The sequence below is a fragment of the Photinus pyralis genome, unplaced genomic scaffold, assembly GCF_008802855.1.
Source record: "Photinus pyralis isolate 1611_PpyrPB1 unplaced genomic scaffold, Ppyr1.3 Ppyr1.4_LG6, whole genome shotgun sequence".
Lineage (NCBI taxonomy): Eukaryota > Metazoa > Arthropoda > Insecta > Coleoptera > Lampyridae > Photinus > Photinus pyralis.
The window spans coordinates 40,967,287-40,980,968 of record NW_022170663.1 but is presented as its reverse complement, the minus strand read 5'-3'; the positions used below and the strand labels follow the sequence as shown (position 1 = coordinate 40,980,968).

General features: G+C 36.6%; 1 protein-coding gene across 1 annotated transcript in view; it reads left to right on the top strand.

Moving 5' to 3' along the window:
- LOC116175074 overlaps positions 1–11,728 on the top strand; it is a 38,674-nt gene extending 26,946 nt beyond the window's left edge. Inside the window, exons 3-4 of the mRNA XM_031493146.1 lie at positions 10,829–10,995; positions 11,114–11,728. Coding sequence (XP_031349006.1) covers positions 10,829–10,995; positions 11,114–11,293 — 347 coding nt within the window. The 3' untranslated portion in view covers positions 11,294–11,728. The remainder of the gene's footprint in view (positions 1–10,828; positions 10,996–11,113) is intronic.
- The last annotated feature ends 1,954 nt before the right edge of the window (positions 11,729–13,682 follow it).

Genomic DNA, 13,682 nt, shown 5'->3' with positions numbered 1-13,682 from the left:
ATAGATTATTGAGAGTTTCCGTAAAATTAAAGAGATAAGAATTGTAAAGTAACGAAAAAAGCAAAAAATGTTGATAAATGTCGTGAAAAAAATTGATCTTGCTATAAATTATATGGCTGTTATTTAAATAATATACTGAAATTGTGAAGATCCATGACTCTCAATGGGGTGCTTAAGAAGCTTCGGAGAAATATCACCAGAATCTACCCATGTATTATTATAACAATTTTTATGGGGAGATTTTGGTGTTATTTCTCCGAAGCTAAATAATATACGGTGGTGCATTAGAAACGATACGTAGCTATTTCTGTAAATTAAAATAATTTTCAAAAAACGCTTTCGCACGTCAAATTGATCATGGAAGGAAACAGTGTCTAAAATAAAACTTGCTCACTAATGTCTTTGTCTCGCATCGCTGACGGTGCAACCCTTAAAATCTTAAATGATGCATCGTTGGTAAGGTCGCCCATCTCTGAATTCGGATATGTAATTTTTTTGGTTTAGTTGATTCATTTCCAGCGCATTTGACGTTGCAGGTACAAGTTTTCTCTTTTTTATACCACTTGCAACTGCATAATTTTGACGCACGATCGCATTAGCTTCTATTACATAGACCCCGACATCCTTCCGATGACATAAACAACAGCGCGCCCTCAACTTACTTTTAAAATATTTCCAAAATATCAAATCTAAAAAATTATAGTCTCACCAAATTCAGAGAAGGAAAGCCTTTCCAATGATGTCCTATCTTCCTTATTGCGCAATTACCAATGCTAAGGTACTAGGTATGCCATACAAAATTAAAAAGGAAGTATATAGGTACTTAATAATTACAAACATTTAAAAGAAAAAATCATCAATATCGACCTGTTCCTAAAACGTGTCAAGATTTTAAAAAGCTTTACTGTTTTGATTATTAACAATCTCTTAAAAAATTGCCAGAATTTTTCAATGTATCTCTTCAAACTATAAAATAAATAAGAGTAAGGAAATCAAAAAGAAACTTTTAAGTTCATTCACTACCATAGTTGTAGCAAAGATAACGCAAAAAATAAGCAGTTAGTGTAATTTTACTCAGTCACCAATAATCAACATAGAGCCATATGTGGTCAAAGAAACGTAAAACTGGTTCTAAGAAAACTGGAAACTTACCTTTTCTGAACACCACCACAACACTACCACCAGAAATACAATTAAAATTAAAATTAAAAAAAAAGTATACACAAAATCAAAACCCGTGCTCAGATAAATTTTAAAATACCACTCTGTCAAACGTTCAAGAATGAAGATACTATACAGACGTTAAAGTTCTAAGTAGTTGTGGTCATACGTACTTAAACCTGATTTTTCGGACCTAATTACTTTTATCTTGTAATAAACCCTATTCATCTTCCAGAAATAATAGAAAGGATGTCATTACGATATTTCTCTTATTGTTTCTTTGTGAAGTGCAATTTGCGTTATCGGGGTCTTTTCAAATTTACCTTTAATTATAATATTATCTTAATTACCTTTCCAAATTTAGTGCCATCTATGAAATCCATTGTTCTATTGTCATTTATACATACTCGTTTTGTCTAAAATAAATTTAATTCATTTTCTTTGTCACCCTTTTCAACTATAAAGAAATAAAGAACAATTTTCGATGTGCCTTCATTCAGAAATCTTTATGTAAGGGAGCGTTAAAATTACTTCCTTTTTCTATTTTCATCTTGATCTTATAATGTAAATATTTTTAACTTTAGACTTATCACTTTGTTTGTGTACGGTATTATAATGTTGATTCTGTTTTAATATTAAGAGCGTCTCAAAAGTAGCGAATATTACACATAATATTGTAGTATACTATAACTAGGTACAACTATTTGGTATTTAATTGCTCCACAAAAGACGTTTCAGTTACCTATTCTTATTTTCTCAAAACGAAAGTGCAGTAGATAAAAATTATGTGTTCTTAAATTACAGGATGCAACTATATCAGAGTCTTCATACAACTTCAAAAAAAAACCAGCGTGATTATATTTAAGAAATGGAAATACTTAAGAATCGCGATGTGTTGGAAATGAAAGACCAAATAACTATTATTTGAAACATTTTTCCATGAAGTGGATGTTTACCAAGATGTGCAGTACTACATACATTTTGTAAAGGCAGTCGTCTAGTAGCCTCTTAAAAATATTTAATTTTAATAAACCAAAGATTTACAGAATTATCCGGGTGTTAATTATTCGGGAGCGAAATGTCCAAGGTGTGAAATGTCCGAGTGCGAATTATCCAGGTGCGAATTATCCGGGAGCGAATCTTTCGAGTGCGAATGGTCCGGGTGCGAATTATCCGGGTGCGAAATGTCCAGGGTGCGAAATATCCTGGGAGCGAAATGTCCGGGTGCGAATTATCCGGGTGCGAATTATTCCGGTGCGAATTATCCGAGTGCGAATTGTCCGGGCGCGAATTGTCCGCACACGTTTCTAATACTGTTGATTTTTGCATGTCTATTATAACTTGGATAGATAAATTATGTTTCTTGAATTCCGTGTATAGTTCTGATGGTATTAGGCCTGTGACTGATATGATTATTGGTAGGATGAGAACTTTTTCCATTTTCCACATCATTTTAATTTCTTTATTATTATTATTGTCGGTGTTTCTTGTGAGAACTCAGGTCTAGCCTGGTTAACTAATCGCACGGATTAAAATTAAGTAACGATTAGTGTCTGTGTCTGTGTCTAGTGAAGTTATGTAGGGTTCTAAAGAAAAATAAAAAATAAAATAAATATTCGCACACTCACATTGGAAATCTAGGGATAGTATGTAATTCATACTTACCAACATAGCTATTAATGGCCACAATAGTCAACGCTATCAGGAAAGAAGAAAACAAAACAAAAATATCATTATAATAATTTCTGTACTTTTATTAAATAGAGTTTATTGTGTAAGTGTTTCTTTGGCTTTGCGTTTGGGTTGTATACGAGTGGGTTGTGATAACGTGGTGTGTTTATGTGAAGAAGGAGTTTTGTGTTTTTTAACTGTGCTAGGACGTGTAACTTTATTGGGTGGACCTGTCTTTGTAGTGCATGTTGCGTTACTTGTATTTATGGTGTTTCTTTGTTCTTGAGGTTGTATTTGTGTGGTTGCTTGGGTTTTTGGTGGAGATATTACAGTATTTTGTGAGCTAGTGGTGCTGTTTAGGTTTTTGCGTTTGGGTTGAATACGAGTGGGTTGTGATAATGTGGTGTGTTTATGTGAAGAAGGAGTTTTGTGTTTTTTAACTGTGCTAGGACGTGTAACTTTATTGGGTGGACCTGTCTTTGTAGTGCATGTTGCGTTACTTGTATTTATGGTATTTCTTTGTTCTTGAGGCTGTATTTGTGTGGTTGCTTGGGTTTTTGGTGGAGATATTGCAGTATTTTGTGAGCCTGTGGCGCTGTTAAGGTTTTTGCGCTTCGGTTGTATACGAGTGGGTTGTTTCTGAGAAGAAGGAGTATTGCGTTTTTTAACTGTGCTAGGACGTGTAACTTTATTGGGTGGACCTGTCTTTGTAGTGCAAGTTGCGTTACTTGTATTTATGGTGTTTCTTTGTTCTTGAGGTTGTATTTGTGTGGTTGCTTGGGTTTTTGGTGGAGGTATTACAGTATGTTGTGAGCATGTAGTTCTGTTAAGGTTTTCGCGTTTTGGTTGAATACGAGTGGGTTGTGATAATGTGGTGTGTTTCTGTGAAGAAGGAGTTTTGTGTTTTTTAACTGTTCTAGGACGTGTAACTTTATTGGGTGGACCTGTCTTTGTAGTGCAAATTGCGTTACTTGTATTTATGGTGTTTCTTTGTTCTAGAGGTTGTATTTGTGTTGTTGCTTGGATTATTGGTGGAGACATTACGGTATTTTGTGAGCCTCTAGTGCTGTTAAGGTTGCTGCGTTCGGGTTGTGATAACGTGGTGTGTTTCTGAGAAGAAAGAGTATTGTGTTTTTTAGCTGTGCTAGGCCGTGTAACTTTATTGGGTGAGGGCGTCTTTGTAGTGCGTGTTGCGTTACTTGTATTTATTGCGTTTGTTTGTTCAGGAAGTTGTGTTTGTGTGGTTGGTTGAGTTAAGTTTGGAAATATTACAGTATGTTGTGTGTCATGTTGTGAGTCTAAAGTGCTGTTTAGGCTTTTGCGTTTGGGTTGAATACTAATGGATGGTGATAATGTGGTTTGCTTCAGAGGTGAATCTCTGATTGTAGTATATGTTGTATCATTTGTTGTACTTGTTTGTTCGGTAAGTTGTATTTGTGTTTGGGTTAGAGGTGGAGATATTACAGTATGTTGTGTACCGTGTTGTGAGGGAGTGCTGTTGTTTACATGTATACGTTGTGGATCATTTCTGTATGTAGTATCTTGTGTGATGTTTAGAAATTTACGAACAATATGGCATGTGTTGATAATGACTGCTTTTTGTAAATGTTTGTATGTGTTTTTGTCTAAACCTAATAGTTGTAAATAGTGGTGTATTGTCTTTGGTATAACTCCAGTAGCACTAAGAATAATGGGAACTATAACAGTAGATTTCATTCTCCATTGCGTCTTAAGCTCGATAGCTATATCGGTGTATTATTATTATTATTATTATTATTATTGTGGAAATTCCATCTTGAAAACCAGCTTTAGAATTTTTCCCCCAAAAGATTCACTTTGGGGTTATGAATGGCCCTTCTGCGTTACGACAAGCGATTACAGAAAGTGTTTCGCCTTTTTTTTCTGCATCATATCTGTTTATGTCTAATGCACCAACAGTCGACACGCCTACAGATTCTCATACATCAAGATCTTTGTTCAAAAAGATTAAGGCGAGGCTTTACCTAGCGAAATCGGGCTTATTTCATGCACTAGTTTTTCCGCTTTTTCTATCTTGGTAAAGCAGATAGAGCTGTGCGGTTTTCTTTGTTTCAAAGAATAAAGTTGAATATTTGTCTATTACATTCCAGAATTCAACAATTTTAATTAATTTTTCTGTAATTAATTCCCAAAAATAGTCAAAAATAGCAATTTTCAAACACGTATATCTACGCTTCTAAGCGTCATATCAAAAAACTCAAAGTAAAGGAAAATTGTATATGTTTTAACTCACTCCTTGTCAAAATGTTGGCAATTATCGACTGTAAAAAATTGGAAATTCGATAATAGTGTAATGCCGATTTCGTAGGCCGAAAGGCGTTCAGTACACGTCCCCACTCCATAGCCTTCACGTTCGGCTTTGTCCTTCGGCATTTTTCTAGCTACCGAATGCAAAAAGAACGAACTAAAGATCTTGAAAACTGTAGGAGAAGTTAAGGCCTCGGACGGACGGAGGGACGAAGAAAGAGGCCATTACGTACATTTTTCGCAACGAGAAAAAATTCCATCGTTCTATTACGTTTTTGTCAGGATGATGTCATACGAGATAGATAAAATTTTCGGAACATTAAATAAACACCGACATGAAGCAATTATAGGTTATGTGACAACTATTTTTGCTTAGAAATCGAAACTACTACAACTAAAGTAATTGTGGTCTTGCGGAATGACAGCGTTGGGAACATTGAACCTTAGACAATACCTACATTCAACTAAAATTGATTGGCTTAACCTTTTCATTTTGGTTCATTTGTGTACTATTTCAATGTTTATTATTAATTTTACATTATTCATAGATCAGTTAAATACAAAGTTTCGGCTTTGCTGTTTGTAAGCTACAGGAAAATAGAAAGTGAGTGTGTACGCTCATAAAGTAAATAGCGGCGTACGGGCCTTAAGGTGCGCCGGCCGTAGTGTAAACATTTCAGTAATTTTATTATAAAGGAGAGAAAGCTAAAAAACGATCGTTACTGCTTTCCTTTTTTCTGCGTTCAAATACAAGTATATGAACAATTTTATTACAAAGACGGGCAATTGAATTTAACTTCATTATTCCCAGGTTACGTTACAATGATTTCAGTTGAAAAGGTCGAATATACAATTACTTATGCCTTAATTTACAAAAAAAATAAAGTTTATGTGGCAACTATTATTTCAGATCTCTCAGTTCCAACTAAAATTTTGGATTTTTGAGTTTCAATTAAGTGCTTGCTGCTTGATCTTTCGTACTTATGTCGATTTTCAATAACGGTTTATTTAAATTCAAAATTCATATTCAGAGCTGTTCAAATGAGATCTGGTACATCAAATTCAAGATTCTCCAGTTACTTTGATCTAGATTGAAGCTTCCTATCGGCCTTAGCGGCAACAGAAGTGACATTATGGAAACAAAATTCCGAATGCGTTCCATGAATAATTATTTGACAACATGTTTGAGGCGATTTGATCGTGTGGTTTTTCTATGTGATACTCTCAAGTTAGAGGTAGTGCAGAAAAATGGACACTTTTTCACATTCCTCTAGGTCTAAAAGTTGGTTAATTGGCGGTCAAATATTAGTTAGAGACTTTCTTTCAGATTTCAGTTATTTGACAGATAATTTCCATGGAAATAAATGTATCCATATTGCAGCGAACATTCAAAAAATTTCTATAGATATCGAAGCGCCATGAAAGATTAGTAATCAGCGATACAGAACGGAGGCGGATGTGACGCAATCCCGGAAATATGACGTATTTTGTTCTGGAATGTTCGTAACCGCTCGCGAACACTCGACTTTATTATATAAGCAAATTGGATTGCATTATACGACAATTTCAACTTCGATATTTTTTAGGTTATAAATTGTAAGTGATAAATAATAATTACCGTTATAAATTAATTCGTCTTAAGACAGTTATAAATTTATTGTTAATTAGTTGTAATAAATATCGCATATAATTAAATTTACGTTACAACTTACACTGGTGTTACATGGAAACTAAAATAATAAAAATAAAATAGCTAACATTGAATCTGGTCAAAAACAAATACGAGGTATGATTCAAGGAGAGACAGAGTGCCCAAAATGAGATACAAAGTGTCCAAGACAAAATTCATACGGTAAACAATGAAATGAAAGCTGAAATTGATGAAGTCCGAAAACGATTTATGGTATTGACTGAAGCACACGAAAGAAGTGATTTCTCGTCTGTGATAATACAAGATCTACTGGTTGTTCCACAATCATCCCGCAAAGAAGCCGCCGAAACGTGTGAGAGTCTTGGTACGACCAAAGTTAAGCCATCGACATTCGATGGAAAATCGCCGTGGTCCACCTACTTGAGATACAAAATAAGTGGACGGTGGAAGAGGCAACTTTCCTTATGTTTGTTAGATGCGTTGGATGTTTTGCGTACGATTCCAGAATACCAGCAAAAGGACTTCGAGCGAATTGTATCACGGCTGGAAGCTCAACAAGCTTTGACACTTGTGCGACATGAAAAATTCTAAAAAATCTTTGGTGCATGGCCTGGAGTTTGACGCTGCAAAGAAAACGTCTGGTGGTAATTATGGTGGCGTGCACACGATTGCCATAGAAGAAAAGAACGCAAATATCGAAGAACTAGTGAAAATATTGGAGCAGTTGAAGCAGAAACAGACAAAACGACGAGGGCTGCGATGCTGGGGCTGTGGTAAAAATGGATGTACTAGATGACGCCACACTGCAGCGACCAATAATCATGAAAACTAGAAAGGGTCGATGGTGGCAAGCATCACCTTGCCTAAGTTTTGCCCCGGAGACTGGTATTCTAGTCGCTCCTGTGCTCGACTACCCAAGAAGAGAAGGGGGCTTCGTGTTAGATACGGACGCCAGCGATGTTGGAATGCGTGCCAGGTGGTTGGAAAAACTGCAAGAGTACGATTTCATAACAGAACACCGCGCGGGACAAAACCAGCGGATAAGTAGGAAAGAAGAAGGCACCAATGAGGTAACATAATGTGGACTGTCCATTTGAAAGAATATCTATGGATATCGCAGGCCCCTCCCAGATAGAGCTTCTAGAAACGAACACATCTTAGTGGCCATGGACTATTTCAATAAATGGACAGAAGCATATTCTCTACCAAATCAAGAAGCGACATCTATGGCAAACCTCAGACGTTCTGGTAAAAGAACTTTTTAGCAGATTTAGAGTACCCCTGAAACTACACTCTGACAAGAGACGAAACTCGCTTTTCCAAAGCTTGGGCATTCGCAAGACCAGGAACCACTGCTTTACACCCACAGTGAGACGAAATGGTCTTTATGGCGAAACCGTTCTGCGATGCAGGTAACTCCAGGACAGACTTCAGCTTCCATGTTGATTGGCCGGGAACTCCGGTTGCCGTGCGATTTGCAGTTTGCTACAAGACCCGGCCAGGAAGAATCTGTGGGTAACGACGACGTAGAAAACCTGTGACAGAAATTTGGTGCCATCCATGACAGAGTTCGCGATAATATGCAGTTACCCCGCGACGGAATGAAAGTGCAGTACGACGTGAAGGCCCAAGCGGGTGGTTATCATCAACCTGGAGATATGGTTTGGTGGCATCGTCTCCAGAGGAGTCATGGGCTATTTCTGAAGGTACAAAGAACTTGGGAAGAACCATATATACTCGTGAAGATAAAGATTTAGTATATCGGATACGAAAACTACCACAAGGAAGACCAGTGGTGGTTCACATAAACCGGTTGGCTCCATACGCGGGCCAGTATGAGCCCGAGGAACAGGAAGCAGCGAATGTGATGCAAGTGAAACCACGACAATCCACTTCCGCGGAATTTATGGCACATTACTCTGCAATGCAAAGGGCACGCTTTGGTGTTGTCCGTGAGGAAATCTAAGTTTTGACGCACCAGCGGAATACGCCTTGGCTCACTGCGTTGCAAGGACGGCAAGATGTCCGGAGGTAATGTCGTACAATTCAAGTTCCGGTTTGGGCGCGTAAGAGAAATCTAACTGCAACGTCCCGGGGTGGGTAAAGACTGGTCTTGTGATAAACCCAGTTACGAAGATTTTTGGAATGCGCTACAGCACCAATTCGTAATGTTACAAAACTGGCGATTCCTAAGATCGGATGTGGTCTTGCTAGGTTGAAACTTGAAATCCCACCTTAAGAACGACTGGTACAGTTAAAACACGTTCATATTACTCGACTTTATTACGACTTTTTTAAATACAACTACGATATTTTCTTTGTATTGCTAAGTTATATTTACTGGAATTCTAAGTGGAGGTCTTAAGACTCCATTCAGGTTGGGATCAATTAGAACTGTGTGTTTTGACTTCAAAATTAGGCCCAATATAGGAATAATTACGAATTAGTTCAAATCGAACTGTTGAATTTCGAAACTGACGTTAAAATTTCAGTTATTATCCAATTTAAGACAGGGGCTTTAACTTCATGTTGTAATTGAGACTTTCAACCGATAATCCAGTCAAATTAGCTCTAAAAAAGTCAGTCACTCAACGATACCAAGTGTCCACTGAAGTCCGCTGAATCGGAAAATCATTGCCCCCCTGGTCGGAAACTCCTGGAAGATATTGTTACTATGATTTGCGGATTCTTTTTACACAGAATATTCTTGGTTTTGTTCAGTGAAGTGACAACATCCAGCCCAAACCGTAATTACTACACTTACATTTTACAATACTGTCTAATTAGTTAGTATCGTATGTGTCTAGGTATGGGTGGCACTCCCTAGGTACAGACGTGACCTAACTGCCGGGACCGCCAGCATTACATGACCTCCGGTAGTTAGGAGATGTTCTGTACCACTAAAAATTGGCAAGTTATGGGATTCGAACTCACGACCTGTGAGGCTAGAGTTCGAGTCTTAAACCGTTACGCCAAACGGAAGTGTAATGATCGGGTTGGTATTTTAACAAGGGGAGTAGCTAATAAAATGGGCGCTAATTGTTGGTCACAACTCATTAATAAGAAACAAAAAATGTACTGTAAACTCACCTTTCATTAGAAATGCCCCTCTGTAATCTAAGCGTGCGGTTATAAGGGGTGGCATGGCAGCATCACTCTGAGTGGCTGTTTTTCGCGCCCGAGGGTCATGAAATAAACATTGCGAGTGCTTATTCGCGACCATCGGCAATTTACTAGGTAACTCACCGGGGGGACGTTCTGCCTCGATCTGGCGCACGGACCTCCGAACACTTCGATCGGCGATTGGGGTTGAATGTGTCGTTGGAGATGATATCCCTAAGGGTTAAGATGGAGGTCATACCTATTTGGGAAAGGGTTACGCTGCACGCACGTGTATTATTTAGGGTATACATCCTGTCTCGGCTCTCTGTGACTAGGACCCTCGGCCAATAGATCAACAATCGTCGATCTTTGTCTCTCATTGCCCTCCCTGTAATACCCTCAGGAAGAGATCACCCCTTAACTGTTTGTGTTAGGCAATGAGGCTTTCGATTTTTTGAATTAGATCGACATCGTGACCTATTCGAGCTACTAGAGACCGTAAAGAGGCTCATGCCCATTAAGCACTTTCGTGGCCTATAGCAATATAACCGGATATCTGCTAGGGGTTGTACAATAGCCCAACTACAAAGCACGGTCACCACGATGGGCTGCACAATTCACTCACCACCTACATATCGTTATACACCAAATTCACTAATACTTCTGATACTCTACTTAGCAGCCCATACGATCGTGACCAGAGCGCGTACGCAATTTAACTCCCTTAGGACGATTCCTTAAGACCCTTACATTTATCAAATAGGTGTTGCGTTAACATTTGAATTTTTCATTATTAAGGACCACCACAAAATACCGTTTTTACACAAGGAATCATTTCACTGTACGTTCATTTGACTTTTAGCTTCTGATATAAACTTTGAAATTGCAGTTCCATATTTATCTTAGATTAAGTTATAATTTGAGTTTCTATTTTTGTTACAAATTCTATTTTTTTAGAAAATGGATTATCGTTTGACATCTCCTTCGAGAATGAAGACGAGAGTATTATTAGAAAGCACCCGCCAAAGAGATTTCAGAAATTAGAAGACGATCAAATAAGTTCTCCCTTGTCCATAGACCGATTGCAAGAGAAATTAGACGAAGCAGAAGTTAGAAGACAGCAGGTACTTTTTAATACTTATTTGTAACGTTCCATATTTTATACCAATGTCTAAAGAATAAAAACGTTTGAATTAATTACGTTTCTTTACTTTCGCACATTCATTCAGATTACTGTTTTAGATTCTTCAAAATCGAATTCAGTCGGCACAATTAAGGAAGGTGCTGAAAAAACCTTTAACGGTTGACTCCATTCAAGAAGACGAAATTGATTATCTCCAAGTTCCCGATGATAAACCTAATACTCCTTTTCTTAAAAATCCACCAGGAGATCAACCTAATACCGTTATAGTAACTACTTAAAACTATGTATGAGTAATATTATTTAACTGTACAAGCAAAATCCCTATTTACTGTCAAACCTAAAAACCTCTCATAGCTTAAAGGTCTGATTTGACGTAAGACAAGTTTGACTTGTTTTATAATCAATTTCATAACACTCTTTTGAGTTTGAGAACATACATGCTGGTTTTAATTTTTTTTAAATTAACCATGATAAAATTTATGAACTTCCTGTTTGCAAACTTGTTGATGTTATTGTCCCTGAGACCTTTAAGTTGCTTTACTTTTGATCCTTTGAAGGTCCGTTAAATTTGCTGAACTCAAATTTATCGGACAATATTAACTGACGCTGTGTGTGTATTTTAAGAGAATTACTATTTCAAATTTTTGTACTCTCTCTCAAAACTCAACTAATAAAATCAAGAATTATATTACAAAATAGTTTACGTATTCAGAACCGACCCTTACAATACAGAAGAATCAATCTTTACTGTTGGCTGTATGATATTCTTTCATGAAATATAGGAAGGGTACCTACAAGGAAAGAGCATACGTACACAAGTCGCTTTTTAACACATCCAAAGCTTCATGCAGAAAGACTTTCACGTACCTATTCTTTAATAAACAAATTTTTAAAACAATTTTGTTTTATTGCTAGTATTAAAAAAAATAAAAAAATAATTCTTCATCTTTTCTCATTTTTTTTGTAACCTCGTATCTTGAAAAGTATTATTCTGATCGCAAAAGTATAATAGGGTTTTCTATTCAGTTTTGTCTCAGAATTAAGCCCCCTTTGTCGGTGGGCGCGAATTTCGTAGCACCATGTATATCCAATTTCTAGAAAAATCACGTATGCCTTATTTTTTACTGCATGGGCCTCGTTTCTGTATTTGTCGGTCTTCTCGTCCATCCGTATTCTTTTGAGTCTTTTTTTAAATTATCTGGCATTTTAGCGCATCATTTTTCGTTTTAAATAAACTATCGATTTACGTTTTTAAATGAATGCTTTATAATGTTGGTTAACATTTAGGGAGTTCGGGAGGAGATAAGAATGTCCTAGAACATCCGGACCACCATTTCTACGAAATCTTATGAACTATAATTTCACTTGGCATCACCGTGTTTTTTTAATTTCCTTACTCCAAACCTTCGTAACGCTTATTTAAGTATTCTTTTTTTACAACTGTGACTTTAATGCAGTTTAGATTTTACCTTTTTTTAGTGCTGTGTTCAGTCAGTTCACTGTACCAAGGATTGTTGTTAATTCAATTTTTGTGTTATGTACCCGGTACCGTATAACGGGAGTTACAATATTATTGATAAAGAGTTCAGATTCGCGGTTCTAATTATAAAATCCTTTTTGAAATTTTCTTCTTCTTCCTTCGTGGTTAGTACGTACGTTTGGACCTACCTTTCATAAATTTACTTCCATATACATATAACTCGAATTAACCGTATATAAATTGATACCTTGCCGTTCTTAAAATCGTCAATGTAATTATTTATTTTATAGCATATGTTAAATTGACATTTTAATAGGTTTGAATGAGTAGGCATTTAACCGGAAGGATAGATAAAGTGAAACAGATGACTGTGAATTCAAATGACATCTGTCATTCTTATTTCAGATGCACGATATAAAATGACGTTCAGAACATATGATAATTCCGTTTCTATGGAAACGATCGCGACGACAGAACTTAAGCTTGTTATTTTTTACGTCTTTAAATTAAATTCAGAATTATCAGAAGCTTTACAATGATTTATATGGATTCTGCTATAAAATAAAGTTTTGTATTATACACTACGATAAAGGGAAACCGACCATCTCGTGAATTAACATCTTTCACTCAATGGTTAAAATATCCCTTTATCGTCTTGTATAATAAATATTATTCTCGGTGAGTGGGAATTCAGGTGCTCGGTATCTACATTTTGCAGATCAGGTTTGTGGTTAACTATCTCCGGTTTCACTATCGGTATCTTATTTGTGGTAAGTACTATCGTGTTATTCAGTAACTTTTATTTATAAACTGCTTAAACAATTCTACACTCCATCGGATTCCTTTGTGTGGAATAAGTTCAATCCGAAGGAACTCCGCACATCATAGAGTAGGATGAACGTTCTTCACCTCTTCCACAACTTGCAGGAACATGTGAAGCTGTGTCTCCATGTTGCGTCCAGCATTTCCAACGCATACCGCACAGTGATTTAATTGATTCACTTTAATTGTTATTTGTATTTTGATTTGTTTAATATTGGCCAGTTCCTTCGATGTTTAAACTCGTTTAGTTTGATTCGCGACTTCAATTCTTTGTGTATGAATCTGCCTTTTTTTTAAATGTTTTTAACTGTTTCGTTCGTGCAGAGGTAAATGCTGGAGTGTTAAAATTACTTAGCGGCATTAAT